Source organism: Fundulus heteroclitus, chromosome 14, assembly GCF_011125445.2.
Source record: "Fundulus heteroclitus isolate FHET01 chromosome 14, MU-UCD_Fhet_4.1, whole genome shotgun sequence".
In the NCBI taxonomy this organism is placed as follows: Eukaryota; Metazoa; Chordata; class Actinopteri; order Cyprinodontiformes; family Fundulidae; genus Fundulus; species Fundulus heteroclitus.
Window position 1 is genome coordinate 14,663,370 of NC_046374.1, and position 22,431 is coordinate 14,685,800.

The 22,431-nt window shown below is 41.3% G+C and overlaps 1 protein-coding gene across 3 annotated transcripts in view; it reads right to left on the reverse strand.

Moving 5' to 3' along the window:
• The window catches only part of svep1 (sushi, von Willebrand factor type A, EGF and pentraxin domain containing 1), a 121,345-nt gene that overhangs the window by 51,432 nt on the left and 47,482 nt on the right, over window positions 1–22,431 (reverse strand). For all 3 annotated transcript variants that reach the window (XM_036146347.1, XM_036146346.1, XM_036146345.1), the window contains exons 4-7: window positions 13,912–14,070; window positions 10,236–10,415; window positions 7,373–7,552; window positions 1,206–1,403 (exon numbers count right to left, since the gene is read on the reverse strand). In XM_036146347.1, coding sequence (XP_036002240.1) covers window positions 1,206–1,403; window positions 7,373–7,552; window positions 10,236–10,415; window positions 13,912–14,070 — 717 coding nt within the window. The remainder of the gene's footprint in view (window positions 1–1,205; window positions 1,404–7,372; window positions 7,553–10,235; window positions 10,416–13,911; window positions 14,071–22,431) is intronic.

The window sequence follows — 22,431 nt, forward strand, 5'->3', positions numbered from 1 at the left end:
CTCAATACCGATTTTTGCATGGCGGTGGGGGCAGGTTTCATTTGCCTTTAGGCATTTCTGCAAAGCTAATACCCCTCTCCTCTACCTTCATGATAAGAGATATCTTCAGTTGTTAAGTCTTACTTTTCTCGCCCACAAAGAATCAGAGATGAAGCTAAGTCCGTTCACTTGATTACTAGCCATCTGATAAATGCCTGCAGCTCGTCCTAAATGCAACAGCTTGACTCGTGTTACAAAAAAAACACACAACGCTTTTTCCTACACTTCCTCTGATGGAGTCTTTTTTCTAAATGGTACTGCTGACTTTTAAATGTGTAAACAGGCTGGAACCACCTTAACAAGCCAAACTGTGACAGCTGCAGTCATCCGGTTCATATTTCCCTGGATGGGCCCAAAGCTAAGCTCTGAAAGCAGAGCTGATGAGTCTTTGGACGAATTGTCCCCACCTTACTGAATCGTTTAACACTCTCAGATGTCTTAAAACTCTTGGGGCGTCCTTCAGTCTTCTGGCCTTCCTGAGCATCGCAATCCCTGCAGTTTAGCATGTTTTACCATTTCATTTATTGCTTCATATTATCACAGATGTTAATTTCTTTGTATTAACTTCAGCTCTGCGCTCGGCTAGCTGCACAATTGTGTTACATGTATAAAAATTAATAAAAAAAAAACACAACTGAATTTGTAAGAATTTCAATATGTTTAAAAAGATTTGAGCCACGTCTCTATGCATGTCAGTAAACCAGAAAATTATTGACAGGGCCATTTATTTCACTCACTCAATTCACTAGATGAACCATTAAATAGATTGATTAAAGACAAACTAATGTTTTTAATCTTTTGTTATTTTTGATTTAAAGCTTAAACCCAATAAAACATGGCATTTCATTTCTTAGCAGATTGCACTGTCTACTAAGGAACTTTGATGTAAAAAAAAAACAAACATTTAATAGAGTAATGAGTGTTTAATGAAAAGTATGTTTAATACCTGCTCATTATTTTCAAAACGTGCTTTTAATCTGACAAACGGGCCTTGTCTGAATGCATATCCTAATTTCTACTGAGATGTACCTGTAAGTAAATAAATAAATAAATAAAACTCAAAATTAAACACCAAAACTCTTATATCTTGACCCCAGGATCCTTTACATTACCGTTTAGACCTCTAGTATAATACTAAGGGAAGAGAAAAGGGCCAATTTTCTCACCTTTGCACACAGCTTTATGGACAGTAGCGGTCCAGTTCCCGGAGCTCATGCACGCCGCCCTCCTGTTTCCCTGGAGACTGTAACCTTGGCGACAGCTGAGGTGACAAATGAAGCCCGGGGCCACGGGTCTTTTTCTGCAGGCAGGGGGCGTCAATAAAATGTTGTCCTTTGGGTTCAGGATGGGGGGACAACGAACCTCTGGGGAGGTAAAACAAGAAAAACAGTAATTATGCTAATGAGCCATGTGGCTTATTATGCTGCATGAAATCTTCTCAACATCTCAGAAATCTCTCTTTATTGTCAGCAGGGCCATGTCAGAAGGCCTTTGTGATGAATTCTTGCAAACAAACAAAAGTTTTTTTTTTTAGTCACTACTGACCAACAACTTGCAAAAAATTGATAAATACAAGATCAGAGAATGGAGGACCAGCTGCAGCGGTGGTACTAATTTTAATTTTTAAGAATCAGGAAAGCAGTGTCCCCAGTCTCAAGGGACCAGTCGTCTCAGCCTTCCTGAGAAAACCTGCTATAGGATGTGGGAAAGAGGCTACAACCCATTGTAAGGCTGTGGATTCGGGATGAGCAGTGTGTGGTTTTTGTCCTGGCTCTGAAACACTGGATCAGTGGACCAGAGCTTTATCCTCACAAAGTAGCTGAGAGGATCATGAGAGTTTGGACGTCCAGTTCACATGTGTTTTGCGGATCTGGAGAAGGCTTAAGACTACATCCCACAAGGCATTTTGTGGGGCCGCTGCAGAAGGACTGGACGCCTGGGATGTGTTTAAGGGACAGACTCCTCTCGTTTACCCAAAGTAAAATCTGCATCCAGACTTTGAGCATTGAGTCGAGTTTGTACTTTCTGCAGGTTGGACTCTGCCAGGGTGGCCCCCTCGTCTCAAATCGTGTTTTCCATGGACAGGTTTGAAAGAAGTAGTCACGGAGAGGAGGATGTCTGGTTTGGGAGCCGCATCGTCTCCTCTTTATATTTCAGACATGACAGAGATGAGGTGTTTCTCTAGGCATCTTCCAACCAGAATCTCAGCATGGACTGGAACAATTCATAGCTGACTGAGAACAAAGACCTCAGATCCAGTGGAGCTGTGGTAGTTTGCCCTCTCCAAAATCGGAGATTAGTTTCTGGTTCATGCTGTTTTGTTCAGGAATGATGTTTGGATAACAAGAGATGGATAGATTGGGGTCTGGCTTGCAAACCTGAATGAATACAGTCTATAACAGTAGACTTAGACAGCTTAATTTGTCATTTTGTATGCACTAAGTGCGTACCGAACGAAATGTCGTTTGCATAAAGCTTGAAAAATCACAGTAAATTGCAGTAAATTTCAGGATAAAGATGCAGCAGCGATTTATGCAGACCAGTAGTCTGTTTATGTTGATCATGACCGAAAGAACAAGATCAAGGAGTCTCGCTGAGGTGGTTTGTGCATCTCATCCTGAATCCTGGTGGGCCCCTCGCTTTGGAGGTTTTATTGGGACTCCTCACTGCAAGGAAACCACATGGGAGACCCAGGACTCCATTCAGGAGTTTACACATTTCAGCTATAACATTATGACCACGACAATATGGTCCTATAATGTGTAGTTGCACCTTCTGTGGTCACGCCAGTTCTGTCCCATTGATGCATGGACTCCACCAGACAGACTTTTTTTTATGTCGGCACGTAGATTGAGATCCTGGGAGATTGAAGGCTAACCAGAACATTGCCTAAAGCATCACACTGGCTCACATAGTGCTGACAGACAGTTTCAACGCTCCCACAGTTTGACCTGGCGTCAGTCGTTTCAAAATGAAACCAACCAAACCCAGAGAAGTACAAGATTCGTCAGACAAGGTCAAAGTCCTTCTGTTGTTCTGTTATCCAGCTCTGAACCTCACTTTGGGAGGTGAACAGGGGTCCGAACAGGTGACCCTATGCAGCCTCATGCACAACAAACAGCGATACGCCGCGTAATACGAACCCTCTCTATCAGAACCAGGATGAACTTCTTTAGCTAACTGAGCGACGTCCGGCTGCGTGTTCGATCAGACCGGGCAAACCGTCCGTCCCCAGACTCCTTGGACAGCTCTTGATAGATACTGATCCCTGCAGATCCACAACCCCCCTCTAGAGTTGCACATTTGGAGATTTTCTGACCCTGTCGTTTGGGCATCTCCGTTTGGCTCTTGTCAAACTCTCTCTAGTCTTCATGCTAGGGCTGGATGATAATTCAATAACAATAAATAGCGATCGACGGACGTATATCGATGATAGAAAAAAAAAAGAGTCAATAAAAAGTTCAATAGAATAACAGTTTTCCTTCCTTTTGCATTCTAGACATGTAGGTTAATGTTACAGTCATTACATCCACCCAACCAATCACAACGCAGACCCAGGATCCAAGCTCCGCCCCCTACAAAGAGTTCAGAGAGCATGCTTTCTTTTTTCTTTTTTAAAAACTTGCAGTTTTGGTAAAAAGTTGATTGAATAAAGGGTTGAGTTTGAATTTAGCATAAAATGGCCAAGGCTGCACTTAAAATATATATTTTGAATTTGGTGATAATTATCGATATCGATCAATATGATTTCTATTTTATCGATATGCCTTTTTTTCCTATATAGCCCAGCCCAACTTCATGCATACCCATTTTTTTCTACTTCTAACACTTTTGCCTTCAGCAAAAGACGTGGCCATGTAATTTCCACCCACAGGTATTGTGATTCAGAGACTGTCAGTGTTACCCACTCCACCTGTCAGTGGTGATATTTACTGTGCCTGATCAGTGTATATCTCTTTTTCCCAAGGATCACCTTAGTATTCTCCAGAAAGAGCTCCTCAGAATCACTTGGGGAGGGGAGGGGGGGGGGGGGGATGTCAGGGTTTTGCTTCAGGACCTGTTATCTCAGATCTCCGCGGCTTTCATGTGACAATGGCTGACTCTTCCTAACTGAGCCTGTATTGCCTCGGCTATAGCTGTAGGGTAAAAAGAGAAAACTCTCACCGAGGGAGAGTCAGAAAGTCGGATTTCAAACAGACTAAAATATCCGTTTCCTCCGATGCCAGATGAGTAGTTTCTCTTTCACCGCAGCACAAACAAACAGTAAAACAATCCAGGCAGCTGCATCAGGAGCCCACAGAGGCTCCTCTGCTGTGTTAAAAAAGTGATGACAGTTTGTTGGGCTAGATGATCAAATAAGCAAACCCCATCTCAGTCAGAGCAGCAGAGCAGCAGAGAGGGGATATATTGATAAGCGGCTGCAGTTGGCTCTTTTTTTTTTTTTTTCTTAAATAGCTCACCAAGCTGGTGGGTTGGCAGTGCGTCAGTGCGAGCCGGAGCAGTGAGGCCGGAGGCTTGCGGCTAAACGCTCTCACACTGTCCCCTTTTTTGTGTGTTTGTGTGCCTGACCTGAGCGCTCTTTGTGGTGGGCACGAGTGTGTGCAACTATTTTAGCTTAACTATCAGTTTCAAAGTGTGCGAGCAGTTCTGAATGCGCACGAGGTGGCTGGGAGCAAGCAGATGCATCTTTCAGCGAATACGGGTCCAAATATACACCATGTGTTTAGCCCACTGCGCACGTGTGTTTACATACGTGTGTAAAAACCACATGATTACGGCAGAAACATACAGATCGTGTGTTATTTCAGGCTCCTTCCTTTGATAAATTCTCCCCACCGGGTTCTGTGAGACAGACACGTTTCAGTGAGCTAAAGAAAAATGAATTATATGAGCTTATAGTCGCTGCACGTCAGGTCACAAGAACCGTGTGCTGCTAGAAGTCTGCAAAAAACGAGGAAAATAGTGCAAATTAAACAAAGTGACAATCTCATTTAACGTGAGAGGCAGGAAACCTAAGGACTTAAGAGAAGGAAAGGGATAAGACGGGTTTTTAAAGTTTAGATGTGAGGTTTACGCTTAAATAAAAAAAAAAAAAGGTTTGTCCAGATATTCTTGCCCCCCCCCCTTCTAAAAAACATCTAGCTACTAACTAAATAAATAACTGATAAATATCTAACATCAAAGTTCCTAAAAATAATGTACAAACTTAGAAGAAGACACTAAAGGACATTTCTAAATATTCAGTAGGACGGCTGGCCTTGATTCACAGAATCAAACCAGCACCTGGAGTTCACAATCACATAAATAAAAAGAAAGAGGAGGATAGGGGTTTCGGGGTCATTATATGGTAATTTATTGTAAATAAAAACCTAAAACATCTAAAGGTCTATCACTATACGAACACACAAGTCAACCTGAAGTCTTACAAACGATCCTTCAAGCTCACAACAGCTTGGATTTGGCCCTGCACAAAGCTGGCGTTGACATTACAGCTTCGGCGATACAGATGCAAGTAGAGGATCCTAAATAAGATCCTTCTCAGCTGGCTTTAAGATCCGCTTTAAGTCAACACCATTATATTATTATTCAGACATTAAATAGCGGTCAGGCTGTGCCGAGTTGAATTTCTGTCCAGTTTAGGAAACAAAAAAGTTGGTGAGCTTATTTAGGTAGTTTAACAAAACTACAAAGGGTGCCCTTGGCTCACAGACTCTGAGGAACACTGCGAGTTTTATTGCTGGGAGTGCTTGTTATTAGCAACGGAGCCACTAAGCATGGTGGTAACGAGACACCAAGGCACCGTTGGACACCTACAAACATGTAGCTTTGCAGAACCTTTGGGAAACCAGCGTGGATCTATAACTGGCCGAGCAGGCTTACAGGAAAAACAAAGCTCCAGAACAAAAATGGTGAAGAAGGTTTAAAAAGACTGATAGACTGGGTCATTTATTTTTAAGGGAAGCAGGAATTCTCCTCATAATGAACGCGCTGGATCTAAAAGTAGAGGAAACTATGAGGGAGCTTCGTTCTCTCACTGTTGAGAGCCACACAGACTAACATCCCCATTCATCCAGTAATGAAGTATTTATTACTGATTACTGCTATTGCTGAAGTGATGGGAGAAGAGATCAGAAAGGAGGTTCGTAAAGCACCATTTGTCTACGTTACGGTGGATATGACGACAGATACGAGTGACGCGGCGCGGCTCGCGCTCGTCCCGCGTCACGTAACGGGTAAAGGTGCCGTGGAGAAACGCGACTGGGCAGCAGCAACTTTGAGGTGGGAAAGAAAACTCTGCTAAACAGTGAAATGAAAGAACGGTGAATTTTGTGTACAAATAAATAGGATTTTTGGTGTGCAAAACTATGCTGTTTTCCTAAATAATATGGCCGTTCTATGAGGTTATTATGCTTTCTTATGTGTGCAGTAGAAGGAGACTTGTGCAGCCCAGGTTTGTTTCAGTAAAGACATTTGTTCTGGCTGGTGATGTGTCAGCTCTGTATGTTTTTATTGGGATAGAACAGGACTGACTCAGACGGAGCACTACTAAAGGTCTAGGTGTGAAATGCATGACACGCCTCTGCCTTTACCCATACTGCATCCACGATGTAATCCACTGACCAATACAATCCAGTGTTCCTGGGTATATTTCATTATTTAGGACAATTTCAACAGGGGAATCATTAAACTTTTAAACATCAAATGGATATTGTGTTATGTTACACTACCAAGGAGCAGTCCCTTAACGATTTTAACAAAGCTTTTTTTATTCTTTATCTCTGTGCTGGGAGCCATCCGGGTAACAACTCTTCTGCTTGAGGGCGTAACTTTACATCATAGGGGGGGCGTTAAGTGTTGTCTCTGTGCAGGTTGTGTTCAGACTGTTAAAAAGATTCAGAGATCACTTTCACAGGTTCCCCATTACAGGAAACTGTCCCTGAAACGATTTGAGTACATTCACACATGTCCCCAAGGGTGATGGGTTAAAAGCAGAGAACAAATTTCATTGTAATGTATGTTTCAATGTATGTTTCAATGTATGTTTCAATGTATGTTTCAATGACAATAAAGATGATATCACTATTACTATGTGCAGCACCGCAAGTCTACATTACAAAATGCTGAAGTTACACTCAAGTCCTACATTTTTTTCTCCACAGCTCTATGTATTGAAATTGGGCTTTTTAAAAAAAAAAAAAAAAAAAAACATTATATTACGTCGCAAATCCCTTGTTGAAAATATAAACTAATTCAGCTCATGACACCTTGAGAGCAGATTTACTCCCATGGAAACACAGTTAGATGATGGCGAGAAGTAAAACAAAAGGCTTACCCACACACCGAGGTAGGGATCCACTCCACTGGGAGTTGGCCTGGCAGGTGAGTGTGGAGTCTCCCTCTAATCTATAGCCTCGCTCACAGCCGACCTGACACTGGGTCCGGTAGGACGCCCCGCCGTCGCCGCACCGCAGGAAGCCGTGCTGGGGCCGGGAGATGGGCGGGCAGGAGCGCGCTGAAAGAGTCCGGAGACGACAAAGGAGGATCAAAACCAGGTAAGGTGAAACAAAAGCCGCTTTATTTGCTGATACAACAACCGGACCCGTGTCTGGATTTATTGTTCAACCATTATTTAGTAATTTATTAGGGCTTGGTGGACATAGGCGGTCTGGAAGACAGGAAACCCCTACCCTGCAATCCCATGACAAGCGCAGGAAATGTACTTGTAATCTTAGACAAAAAAAAAATAATATCCACCCCCGGACTAAGTTTAATGATGAACCCCCACGTGTAAGCTTCTCCACGGCAACTGCAGTTTATTCTTCAAACAGAACATAATTCGCTGACACCCAAAGTGAAATGTAAGAGATAAACTGAAACGCCGTAACTCATCGGCAAACAAGAGGCGTGGAATATGTGAAAGCATCATCTCTGGCTGTAACTCGGGGGGCCATCAATTAACCAAAAACTGTGAAAGTCCCTATAAAATAATGGGAAAAGAAAAAAAAAAACCCTCCTGGTGTGTCTGCTCTGAGTTATGTTGAGGTCTGGTGCGGGGTGTGTGCGGTGTGCTATTTTCTCATCGCCACCCGTAGACAGACAGGCGGTACAGATGAGACCCCTCTCCCTCAGGGCCTGACTAGCAGGGAGGTCCTACAGTATGTGGCAAAGACGAGACGAACACATACAAGCAGACATATGCACACACACTTAGAAAATATATACTCAAAGCCACATACTATAAATCTTCACCACACGCCCTTACATATTCAGTGTCTTGGTATTCGTATGAGTCACCCTGCTGCTGCCTTTCTGCTAAAATGAGCATTTTCCTCATTAATCTCTTGACCTATGGAGCCCCCCCCCCCCCCTTCTTTTTCCCCAGCTTACTGAAACTCCCCCACTCTGCTCCTGCTTGGTTCAACTTTTACTTTTGCTGTTCCTCCTGTTGATCGCTCCGCCATGAACTCTGTCTCTGTTTAATTGAATCCTCCCTACTTTTCCTCCTCCCGCCATCTGGCAGAGCAAATAGAGGTGGAATCCCCAGGAAATGTTGACTCGTCTCCCAGTCTAAAAAAAAAAAACACATACGTAGGGGCTGAGACCATGCTAGGGGATTCTTTAAAGATAGGTCTGAATTCCCACCATCTTCAATCATCTGAAATGCAAAACAGATCAGCTTATTTGTTTCATTTTGACAATTTCACTCAAGAGCTGCGTGCGTAGAAAAGCGCTGCAACGCTTTAAGGTATCAAAGCTCAATGAGAAATCATACAGATCAAGCTGTAAGGAGATCTCATCTGACCAATGAGAGACAAAATCATCGGACTGGGGACAATCTCACATTTTTCTCCTTTATCCGTTTTCTTTACCGGCTTAAAGGTTGTTGGGGGCTGATGACTTTCTGAAGCGATCAACGGGTAGAGAATCACGCACGCAGACACTCACACCCAAGTTTGCTCAGCGTTGGCCGTCAACCTAACATGAGTGTTTTTAGACAGTGGGGGAAGGCTGGAGAATCTGTGGAAGAGCCATTGATGTATTTGTAGACCACCCAAAAAAACGTAAAAAAAAAAAAAAAAGCAAAGAGGAATCCTGGACTTCTGTTCTACTTGTTTTGTCTTTAAAGCTCTTTTAGATTGATCATGATCAACATATGTAAACCATGCACACTCCACAAAGAGATTCAAACCCACAATCTTGCTGTTGTAAGGCATCATTGCTAACAGCTGCTCCACTGTACAGCCCTCTTGCATGCACTATAGATAACGTAAATATTAAAGTCCCATTCCTATTAGTTTAGGAGAAATGCACATTTCACATTTCGTTTATATTTTTCACATTTTAAGAAAATTTTAAAGGAGGCACCGTCTTTGGAAATCACTTTACTTTGCCAGTTTGCTGTCTATTTTCCCAGTTTAAGTAGTAATGGTAAAGGGTTTCTGATATTCACAGTAAAGTAAGCAGTTTGAACAAATCTGTCTATTCTGGGGAGTATTTGCCTACTGATCCAGACAGCTTGCAAGACGGCTGAAACAGCTCCAGAGCAGTGGTTCACAGGTACATGCCATAGATGCTACTTTTACAATTCAAAGAGCTTTTTTTGTCTACTATCCCTAAAAAAAAAGAAATCTGTCAAGAGCCTTTAGGTCTTAGAAAAAAAAAAAAAAAACTTTTTAATACTTTTATTGGAGTGAATGTGGCCAGTAAAGTTTCTTTACATTTTACTAAAAGACAGCTCACTCTGAACAACAAAGCAGAGTATAATGACTAATAAATGGACCAGCAAGAAAAAATATCCTGTGTTCAATCAGGTAATTTATAACTTTATGAATTAGAGGCTGGCCGAACCTCTATTTGTCTTTGTGCTTCTCCTTTCTTATTTTTGTCATTTTTTTGGAAGCCTGTAGGTGAAACGGACGCTTATCACCAAAACTATTCATAATTCTGGCAGATTCAGGTTCAGTTATTTTGATTCAACCAATAAATATATTCCCGATGATACAGGCATGTCTCAAAAATTACACCATGTAAAAGGAGAACCAGTTTAAAAGAGTATTTTGAAGACTTTATACCCTTTATACCCTCATCAATGACAAACAGAAAAACATTAATTGGTAACTAAATGCTTCTTAAAGATTTCTTTTCATCATTTATTCAATTAAATAAAATGTTATTTATATAGTGCCAATTCTAACCTCTGCAGGTTGCAGGCGTCCCTGACCAGGTGCCGTCAGCCTGACACAGCCTGATGCCGGTTCCATGAAGCTCAAAACCCGGCTGACACCGAACTCCACAGGCAGCCTCAAAGTGGTTGTTGCACACATTCTGGACAAAAACGCCATTTTCTGGAGGAGTCAGTGCTGGGCAGTATATCACTAAAAGAGAAGATCAAAGAGAATTCAAAAGTCAATATAAATAGGGATAAAACACACAATGAAAAAGCATAAAGCCGATAAAACTAAAACAGCCTACGTTGCATAAAACGTTACAGTTCATAATGTAAAACTAACAGACCATTACGTGTCAAGCTTCACCCTCTTATCTGCTTTGTGGGAGGAAGAGAAAACAAAACGTAGCGTCTGAAACTGGTGATGAATAGACTTTGCTTTTAGATGAGAAATCCAGTGATTTATGCACGTCTCTGGCTCCTTCTTCAAACAACAGGGCAGTTCATGATATTACTGGATGCAACTAAAGAGAAATGGCCCGCTCTAATCTCATGCTTCTGTGGAAAACTGTTCTACTGAAGTTACAATTTTGGTCCCATGTGCATTGGTTCCCTTTGAGGAAACGGTCAGGAAGCGGTCATCAGACAGGCCAACTCTGCCCTGGGATGCTCCGGTCCAGTGCAGGTGGAGGGAGACAGAAGGACTCTGGCAGAAATGATAGTCTTCACATCCCTGCAGTTTATTGGACTGTTGTAAATAGTCTGTTGGTGTTTTTTGTACATAAATACGCATGCGTGTTTTGCAAATTGTTTTAAATTACCCAACTCACTGCCACACTAGACAGTATCTATTTTTCATTCCTAAATGCCTACAATCAGTTTTTGCACCTAAAAACCAAAGGCAATTGTTTAGGTAAGTTAAAATGACATTTGTGTTTTGTGATTTGGGGTGGTAACCTTGAGCTATTCGCCACTAAGCTTCAAGTATTCTTCAAAACAGATGAAAGACACCCTTCAAACTCCAAGCTCTCCTAGAACGTCCAAATGTTGGAAGATCACAGAACATTTGGAAAATGTCCCTTAAGTGTAAAGGCAAGAGTTATACTACTGTGGCACCATCAAACCTGTCCTTTTCTGCAGCTTTCTCTGCTGTCCTGTCTCACAGCCACAGTGATGCCAACTCAAATGCATAATCTGCACAGGGATGCGTCCTCTCAATCTATGAATTGTCACAGATTTAGAAGAGAGCTTTCTGTATCTCTATTAGTTTCAGCCTTACTCTGGAAGAGGAAACATTGTCAGCGTATTGATCAGCTGATTGGTACCCTGAGAGGACTCAGTGGTCTTCTTTGGTGACCGCATCTTGGTGAACGCTAGGGCTGCACAATTAATCGCATTTTCAATATAATTGCGATTTAAAAAAACGCAATTTCCAAATCGCAGAGTCTGCAATTTTTGGCTATGTAACAATTAGGGAATTAGACACGTCCATTAGGTGTTGGTAAAATCTTTAAAGTGGGTTTGCCTCCACATGGAAGGGAAGACAGTTGCAGAAGTGAGATAATTTAATTTTATTACTTGTTTTAGAGTTTATATAATCATACATAGCATTAAGTACAGGTCAATCAGTTTAATACATAGACTTGCTTGTTGGTTGCACTTTATGTTCAACAAGGATCAAAGTCCAAACTAATTAAAAGCCGTTCTCTTGAATAATATTCAGATTAATAAAAACATTAAAAGTTCTTGTTTGAAATGGTCCTTGTTTACAAACATCTTTATTTAGAGGCCATTTTTGTTGCTTGTTGTTGATGCAGAGAAAAGTCAAAATGGTAATTTTGCTTGAAATATATCGCAGGCAGAACGCAATTATTTCTGCTCCGAGTTTAGATGCTGTAGGTCTTTTAGCAACTAATCCGCACGGCGAGGAAACAAATTGATTTGTTGTTTGTATATGTTTAAAAAGACATGATAAATTAAACTGAAAAAAAAAAATCGCATTAAATCCCAATATTAACATAAGAAAATCGCAATTAGATTATTTGCCAAAATCGTTCAGCCCTAGTGAACGCTGTTAGTTAGAATCATGGCAACAAATTCTAGACTCTGTCTGTTTATTTTTACGTGACAAAGCAAGACTCTGAAGCCCAAAGTGTCACGGTTTTTCTTTTTGTCTCAGACTATTTGGACTAATCATTTCCCGCTCCGTGCTCCACCTTTCCCATTCACTGCTCACCCAGCTCACCTGTCCCTCTCCCCATATATACCTGCCTCACTCAATCACTCCCCGTCAGAACCAGAACGTCTCGTCTTGTATTTTCCCCGCCTCGCTGCCTGCTTATCCTTTGGACCTGTTCTCGCCCTGCCCTTGCTAGCGGTGAGCATCGTATGGTCTAGTCTGCTTCCCCATCACCACCTGGACATCCGTCTCAGTCATCTCCAGTCATCATCCATTACGGCCTGCCTGCCTCTTCTGCTACCGTTCGCCTGTTTTAAATAAAGATTTAAAACGCTACTCTGTGTTCGGTTTGAATGTCGGGTTCGCTACGTACAACCGTAACACAAAGTTGTATTTTTATGATGGGTCAACTCTTTGCTGTAAACTCTTTCTCCCCTTTCTCCTCATTTCTGAATACGATACCAGTGCCTTTCATTGAGAGTACCGGTACTACAAACTAACTTTGCATTTGAACAGCAGCCTAGCAACGTCAGAACCATGGTATTAAGATTAGACAGATAGACGTACACACACTTTGTCATTTTACTGCATATTCACAATGTGCAGTTGAGCAAAATGTCGTTGCAAGGATCCGAGTTAAAACTGAAGACAAGAGAAACATTATAAATATTAGTATTTATAAGCACAAGTTGGAGATGTGCACACCTCTCCGCTGGACATCCAGTGCATACATACTTTCCATGCACAAGTTGTCTTAACATTGCTTTTTATTTTATTCCTTTTGGCTGATTGGAGGGATCCTTTTTGTTACAGCCAGATCAGTGGCAGGACGCAGCACGTAATGCATAGGATGCGGCAATAGCTTAACTAAAAAGTAGGCGCTGCTGCTACTGATCCCCTCCACACCACGTCAAAAAGACCCTACATTATATTTTTCTACATGCTTAAAACAGTGTGGAAACTGTGACGCTCCATCAGCCCTGTTATGTAGCACACGGTGCTCTTGATCCCTTCAAGACTCCCCAGACACCACACACTTTCTTACTTTTATTTAATGCCGCCCTTTTAGTTCAGCATGAAGAGCGCGCTAGGTAACTTGATTTTCTTGTATCCCTCCATTTAGAGTGCACTCAGGCTGCTGTGGGTTTCTTGCAAACAAGGTGTTTTCTTTGCCATTTACAAGAAATTTCCTAAAAAGCAGCATTTACTCATTTACTTTGCATAACGACAAACCCTGATTACGAGACATGCATCTGAGGCACCACGACCACAAAAGACGATACGGTTTTATCTTTGTGTTTAACATTGGTGCCGCTTTTAAGAACTACTGAGTTAGAAAACTGCAGACTGCAAGCCAAAAAAAAAAAAAAAGGAAAAGAAAAAAATATTTCCTCTCAACTTTTTCCTGGAAAAATCCTCTCCAAGTCTAAATATTTACAGTAACCGCACATAAAGTGTCACTGGAGGGTGTCGTTGTAACTCAGCTGCTGCGTCTATCAAAAGCTTTGCTTGAAGAGAGCCTTACCCTGACAGGTCATGCCTATTGGCTGGTAGCCCGGCTTGCAGACGCAGTCATCGAAGGAGGTGCTGCCAGGCTGGGAGGTGTGCTGTGTGTCAGGACACGGCAGGCAGGTGGTCAGTCCTCCAGGCGTTCCCTCTGGTTTGTAGGTACCAGGCGGACAAGCTGTGAGGACGACAGGTCAGGGGAGACGATGATGTTTAGGGACCAACCTCAAAATGCCTCAACATGGAACATTTCTTTGAAAATATATGAGAGAAGACACAAAGTGACGGGTTTATTATTGCACATATAATGACGAAGATATATGAAATGAAAATGTTGGAATAAAAAAAAAGTGTTGCACTTTTGCAAAATGAAAATGAAAGGGTCTGTAAACACTACTTTACTGCGACCACCCTCTTCGGAGCAGATGACGATGCTGAGTGAAGAATTTTCATTTTAATTATCAGGGATGTTTTTAAGCTCAAGTCGCTTAAGAAACTGTACTTTTCATTACTTTCTATTACATGTCTGAAGTTTATACTGGCTGTGGGAGAATGAAAGAGTGAGATTTCCAGCGGATAACAGGAAGGCAAGGTTGCTTTGTTTCATCCTTTTGAGCTTTTAACCAAGTCCAACATGTTAGACTTGGAAATGTTGGTAGTTTAAAAAAAAAAAGAAAAAAAAAAAGAGTTAAGGTGAAGGTCCACAATCTCTAGGAACATAGATATTTTTAGCCATACTGTATTGATTTATAAGATGCTAGACTCTGCAATGATTTGCCTCTGCTTTAAAATCGTGAAACCCTCCTTTACAGTGATAACTTACGATCACTTCAAGCTAATCCAAAAGTTGTTTCCAACAATTAATAAAGCAACCTTTATGTTGGCAACAGCCTGGTTCTGATCCAACAGGCTTCAGAGAAATGGGTGTTTTGGACAGTTTTAATTTGGTAGCATGTACTCAAAACAAGAAAACCATAAAACTCCACACAGGGCTGGAACAAGTTAAACAAATTCAAAAACATGGGAGGAAAAAAAAAATCATAGGAGTATTGAAAAGCCCTTTAAGTGGAACAGAAAGGCCGAAGTAATTATAAAGTTTATGACTTTATAATTACTGCAGAAGGAATAAAAATTACACGACAGCGGCTTTCAGACACGTTCAGAGAGCGGCTGCAATTATGAGCCGTCCTGACGGGCGCAACAGAGAATCCACAGTCCCAATATTCTTCGCAACTCGTTTATTTTTCTTAAAGCCCCGAGACTAGGTGTGAATTTCCACTGCAGCGCTGCTGCCAGGTTGGCCTCTCTCCTCCCTCCTCCTCAGCTGCAGCAGGTCAGACAGGAGAAGTTAACCAACTGTGAAGCACACGGCGGCTGCTGGCAGTGAAATGCACCCAGTAACCCACATCAAATACGAGCGCAGAGAGAGAGAAAGCCCTGATGGAATGGCTCGTCCGGTGCAGACGGTTTGCGTCTCGGTCTGCCCTTTTCATTTGATAACAAAAGCATCTGACGGCCCGTCTCATTTCTGCAGCTTTTAAACTCAAAAGGAGACACCTTACATAAGACGGAGCGAGAGCAGAGAGTCCACGGGAATCTGTTTTACAGCTTCATTTAAGGTTTACAGGAACCCTATTTAATTTGAACCCAAATATTAATTCACCTTGAGCTCTCAACAGTGGAAATACTGTATCTGAAAAATATAACATTTCAGTTCCTGGCAGGGCGCACGTGTTGACAGGTAGTAGTCTCCACGTGTATTTGATCGCACATTACGCAAAGAGACACACGTGCATGAAAAGACCAGGCCTGGCTTCTGGAGACAGGAACTGGAACGAAAGGAGGGGGCAACTGGAAGGGAGAAATGATGAAAGAACGAGCAGAAATTGATCTAAAGTAAAGGTGGTCGTGGAGGAAATCATTGGAACCTGCAGACGCTGTGGTGAAGTAAAATGAGTCTGGATCCAGAGATGGTTTGAATTATACAGCAGCCGAACATCTCCTTTTGGGTCTGTCAGCCTGTTGCCTAGGGCCAAGTTATTGTAACATTGTACCCCTCTTTTAAGAGAGGAAGTGAACCTACAGCAGCCAGTTGATCATAAAACCTCAAGATCCTGCTCTGTCTGGACTACATAACATTAATGGGGAGCATTAGACCTTTATAATAATCCTTAATCAATGAGGGGCATTTAGAACGTAACAAAGCTTATGGTTTATTTGAGGTTAATATTTCCTTTGCCACCTCAGCTATGTTGAGGTGAATTATTACTTTAATAAAAGATGACAAGGCCAGTTTTGTTTTAAAGATAAGCTCAACTAAATTAAGCATCTGTTTGGCAGAAAGACAGTTTGACTTTATCACTTTATCAGTCCTGCAAATTTATCTGTTTAATGTTACAACCTCATTTGTCTGCTCTGCCGTGTTTTAAAAAATATGTTGCTGCGAATACTTTTTCAGGGTAAATAAACACAACAAAAAGATACCTGAAGTCAGCACTTCCCCTTACAGCTCATTAACTAGTGAGGGTTAAAGTTGTCACACGCACTAATAAGGAATTAAAAAACTTAAAATTTAGAAAGTTAGTCATAGTAATAAACAATGTCCTTGTCATGTTAGTTCACATATTGAGGATAAGACCGAAAACATGGCGGATGTATGGTTATGGTGATAAGTTAATGATATTAATTAGAATTTCATGAAGTTTGTAAAGTAATCAAGTAACTGTTTCAATTTATAGTACGATAATTTCACCTTTACCAACATTAAGACACCGAACCTTACTAGGGAACATTTGTGATAACTGCCATGTAATAATCATGACTCATATTATATTCCCAAAAATTATACAAAAACTTCCTAATACTTTTTACATCCTGCTACTACTAGATGATTAAACAACATTTGCAACTAGATAATATCATTCTGCTATTATAGGTTTATTACAGCAGCACTTGCAGTCTGGTGTTCCTCAGGGTTCTATTTTAGGTCCTCTTCTTATTCAGACACACTGCATCTGTAATAAATCTTTGATTAGGATGCTTTTTATTTTAATTGCTTCGCAGATGACAACCAAATTTAACTATCTTAAAAATTTTAAATGACCAAATTATTACAGTGCAGAACTGTCTTAAAGGCATTCAATTATACAAGGGAATAAACTTTATAAGCTTAAGGGAAAATGAAAATCAAACAAAGACGAAATGAAAACAACATTAGGTCAAGCTTTTTGTTTGCTGCTCTTTAAATACTAAAAGCTACGCTCTCTATATAAGCAGGGCTCAAAAAAAAAAAAAAAAAACGAATCAAAAATTAGATGGCGTGTGGTGTAGTGGTAGAGCGTACGGCCCATATAGCGGACGCCATGAGTTCTCAACGCTCAAGTCCAGGGTTTGATACCCAAATTTTGGACTTTAGCTGCATGTCTTCCTCCTTCTGTCTGTATCAATTTCTTCTCTGGTTCCTGTGATTTTAAAAAATCTTCAATAAAAGGGGAAATTTTTTTATTGTTGGTCACCGTACAGCAAGACATTTTTCCAAAATTTACTGTTGTGCATTTCTTCTATCTTATGTACTGCATTTTGGGACAATAAGGGTTTGTTTTATAATAATACAAGACACTTCACCTATCACATCCATAAGCCTTTTGTAGCCGTCATTTTACTGAACTGTAGTGCAAAAAATTACTTGGCAGCCAGTACTTACAAATAATGACCATCTAACAACTGTAAAACTTCACTGAAATACCAAAGTGAATTAATACATAGACATGCATCATGGCTGTGACAGAAAATGGGCCATTACATATTTTTAACTAGCTCTCATCACCCAATTAAGATTTTAAAATGCACACCAAAAAACAAAGATTTGCAGCTATTCTGAGACTAAATCAACTAAACTGTGACAAACTGGGGAGAAAAAGTCTGATAGGGAAGCCGAAAAAGAAAAGGGGGTGGAAAAAAACCCACAAGAGCAGACAAGTTCATCTGTTAAAGTCCTTTGTCCCAACACAAAGTAAGTTAAAGTCAGCTGGCAGATACACTGAGTCCTGGAGCCAAAGTTACTATCACACGAGAATCTCCTGGATCTCCCAGGAGGGGGAGAGCGGGTTCGATCAGCCTGACCTAAAAACAGACCCAGACGGAAACCGTGAGAGGAGGTCCAGAGGGGCGGCGAGAACATCTGCCTTCTCAGCCGCCACGACAAACAGGCAAAGAGTAAACTAAACCCACAAACCTTTGCTTTAAAACACACATACCACACTGATGAACTGACTACTCCCCGGACAAATTTGACTAACTAAAAAATGAAATCGAAGACACTGATTTTCCAGTCCAAGATTCGGAAGCTCGATTTTGAAGCACCAAAAGCGCAAATAATATATTGTTGACTGAAGAGTTTTAGTATAACAGAGAACTTTAAGATTTGATTTACTTAAGGTATCAATTGAAAGCACCACTTTCATAATTTTACGCACGGAGCAAGTATGTAGAAATCATATTACTTTATATTCTCAAATATTGACGTCATAAAGCATAACTTCTTACCTTTATATCTATGGGGCCTTGTTCTGCAGTGAAATATGACCGCATTTGGGTCATCTTCAATTTCTTTTATTCCCTCAGAAACCCCAAAGACTTTGGTTAAGTGTAAATTCTACTTTGACAGAAAATGGCTGAAGGTAGGCACAAAATCTGGCTCACCTTGATGATAAGACACTCAAATGTGAGCCGATTCACTTTCAGTTCTGACCCAAACCCCAGCAACAACGAATGGGGCCAAATCAAAATGACGGGCGTAAATGTAGACATTATTTGAAACTACAGGAACTCTCCGGTCACTTAAAGGTTCTCTAAGATGAGACTTTAAATGCATTCAAGCCCTTGGACTCTTTGTTTCTCACATTAAACTGTTTAGTGAAGATTTTAAACAATTTTTCTTTGGGATACCTTTTTGATTTTGGGGAAAAAAAAGGGAGGTGTTGTGGCAGAGACAAGTAGCCGACATTGTGGCCTTCACGAGAAAAACAGATGACTAAAGTAGCAAATGCTGTGATCCTTTTGAAATGTGTGGTCATCCAAATCTGTCTTTCTGTCATCTTCAAAGGCAAAGAGAGGGTATGAAGGAAACCCTGCAATCCTGCAAAAGAGTTGACAAACATGACCAGAGGCCTGGTCATTTGTGGTCAAAGGCCTTCTCACACAAGAGACCTCGTTAAGTTGGATCTTAAATTCCAGGTTTTTCCTGTATTATTAAAAAAAACAATGGGGTCATGCAAAGAAAGCTCAACACAACTGAAACCGTCCTTTGGCACAAAGGCATAAACAGACAATACAGTTTTATGACATGGCATAGCACAGCCTAAAGGCACTAAAGCGTAAATATAGGTAACCGCTCTTCTGACACATGCGTTATGACTTTGGTAAGAGCAAATCTGATTAAGTTGGAAAATGGAGCAAATTTGGAAATATATAGAGCATCCACTAACAATACAGCACAATGTGTGGAAGACGGTGATCTAGTCAGATGAGACAAAACTAATATTTTTTTCAAAACTCTATGTGGTTGAAAACACTGCACATTATCATCAATCAACAAATCTTATCTACAGCCTAAGGTGCAGCATGATGGAGGCAGTATCATCCTGTGAGGAGGGCTTTATTCCAGCAGGGATAGGGAAGGTCATCAGAATGGATGGTAAGATGAAGGGGGCTAAAAACGGGCAAATCCTGACGATTTGTTGCAGGACTTGGGAATTGCTACAGCCAACCAACAACTTGTATTGGGTTAATTCACGTAAAAAACTGTCATTTCATTTCTATCCAGTCATCACGTGTTTCCCAACCAAACCATAAATTGAGATTACAATCTAAGGCCTCGTACACACGTAGCCGGGTTTTCTAAAAATATATATCTCCCCACATGGTTTTTAAAAAAACAATTTCGTACACACAGGATTTTTTTTTAGAAAAGTTTTCATTCACACAAGTCCACAAAAAATCACTGCTGAGCGTTGGTTTAGACATGTCGAACGCATAGGGCGCAGTGTAGTGCAAAGCTAAAATCTGTGTCAGCCAATCAGAACCCTTCAAAACACAGAGAGCCGTTGTGCCTCTCTATGGGGAAGAAGAGTTGGTGCGCTCTTCCTCCTCAACGTACTGGAGCAGCTGGATTTATAAAAACCAACAAGCAAAAAGCATCTGAATCAACTGGAGCCTGATAACGTCCGGCTAAGACAGGAAATGCTGTGTGGTTGCCAAGGTATCGTCATTTAGGGAGGGGGGAAACAACCGGAGATGCTGCTGATTTCGTAGGAGTGAATTTGTCCTGATTAAGATCAATTAGACGCATATTGTAAACAGTCAGAACACCAACATAGAAATCAGCACCTCTCTGATATTATTCATTCTTCCTCCAATGCACGCACATGTGAGGTCAGCGCTGCATTATTTATCGCTGACTGAGATACGCCTGACCCCTAAACTCTGTTTTATCATGTAGGCCTACACACAAAGCTTTCAGATATCTTCGCTTTGGCCAGTGTTTTCAGAAAAAAAAAAATCGTTTATGGTGATGTAAACCGGAGTTTTTGAGTGCACGAACGGCCAAAACGCATAAACGTGCATTTGTTTTCCCAGATATCTACATGTGGAGAAGGCCTGAGTGATTCATTGTGACCAGGACACAGCGATGCCTTTAAAGGTAACACCTGTCCTGCAGTCTGTTCAGCTTGGAAGACGGGCCACTTCTGTGAGCCAAGACACAAACAAGGTCCACATCCTCACAACACTGGGAGTCAGACAACTTCCTTCATCTGGAATTAGGAACATTTTGTAATCTCCCCCCTGATAAACATCAGGACGATCTAAATCAAGTCACATAAATCCCAGTGATTTTTTTTTTTTTTTTTTTTAGTGCACTCAAGCTGGATTGTAGGGTAAGACAGGAGGTCTGTGCTGAAATGTGACTGCTGCAGATCTGCTATCACGCCATGCCTGCATCTGGGAGGAAGAGGGACCTCCACAGGCCTCCTGCAAGACAGCGAAAAACACATTTTCTGGTATTTGATGCGAGCAACTCCACTGGGAGGAAACTGTAAAAGTCTAGTGTCTACAGTTGTCCCACTTATTATTCAGCGCTCTTCCTGAGTGATTTCGCCACAATTGCTACATGCGTCTCAGAACAGCAAGACGTCCCCCCTTGCTCGCTTATTAGAGGCTCCAGGGATCCTGAAAATCCCTGGAAGATGGGGGCAAACCGCTAAACAACTGTACAAACACAGGTTGCTCTCCGAGCTGGTCCGCCTGATTACAGATGTCCGTGTGCTGAGAAATGCTGTAATAGAGGGGACGCTGCATGATTCCTGTGCGCTTGGACCGACACGGCACGACGCTCGAAAGCTTAACGCCGACATGTTTAAACGAGACGAGCCGTTTTTCATAGCCTTTTAAATTGCCGTGTCACCGTTTCAGCAAATTCCTCAGACACTTACTGTTTCGACTCAGGTTGCTCAGCCTATATGTAGGCAAACAACACGTAGGCGAGACAAGCAACAGCTCAATTAAACGCGCTGTGATTTTTTTAACGAAGGTAAAGTCAGGAGCCGCTTGAGAAAACTAAGTAGTTGTCGACTGCTTCTATGAGAACCAAAACAAAAAGTTAAATAGCAACCAGCTGCTGTTTATAAAATGCACTTAATTAACTGGCCATGAGCAAGTTGGACTTGTCTTTATATGGTGATTTACTCTGTGATCCTTGTTTTCACTGGTCTCTACGTCCACCCTCTCCTGCTTGGCTTTCTGACATGAGATGTGGTAGCTCTAAAGCTGATTTTAATCTTTTCTTCAAAGCACTGTATGTAGCTGGCATTTCATCCATTTATTTCTCCATCATCCTATCCACTTCAATGGCGTTTTGTTGTTTAAGGCTATTTGATATTTTAAGGTTTCTAAAAAAATTGGACCCCATTTGCCTGAACGATCCTTGCAGTTTAGCGACAAAACGGTAAACTTCAGGGTGTCCTAACGTTTCCCTCTGTAAAATAAATACATTTTTGTTGATAGTTTAGTGTTTAGTGAGCAAAACAGCATTTTGTTTTTTAAGTTCAAGTAAATCAAGTTATTTTTTATATGTGAAAAATTTTTGAAAAAGAGAACTGAATACAGGGATGTGCTCTTTTTTTCCACACAACTATAAGATAAACCTAAAGATTCAAAATGAACAAGAGCTCTTTCTGTCGACTGGCGTTTAAAGACAGCACTAGCGAAGCAAACGTTTCTCTTCCCGGAATAAGAAAAACCCACAACAGCTGTGGACTTTCTCTATCATTAACTTATGGCCCTTAATGGGTTCGTGTCCCTCTTCGTCCTCCCAATAAAGACGCTTCGGCCGAAAGATCACTCCCAAACACTCGAGCATGGGCTAAAAAAAGGTGGAAGCACACAAGAGGGTCAGTGAGAAAAATCCGGACAGATGAGAGTCAAGGATGAACAGGCTGAACTTAAGGAGGACAGTCTTTAAAAAAAAGAGCTTAATATAACA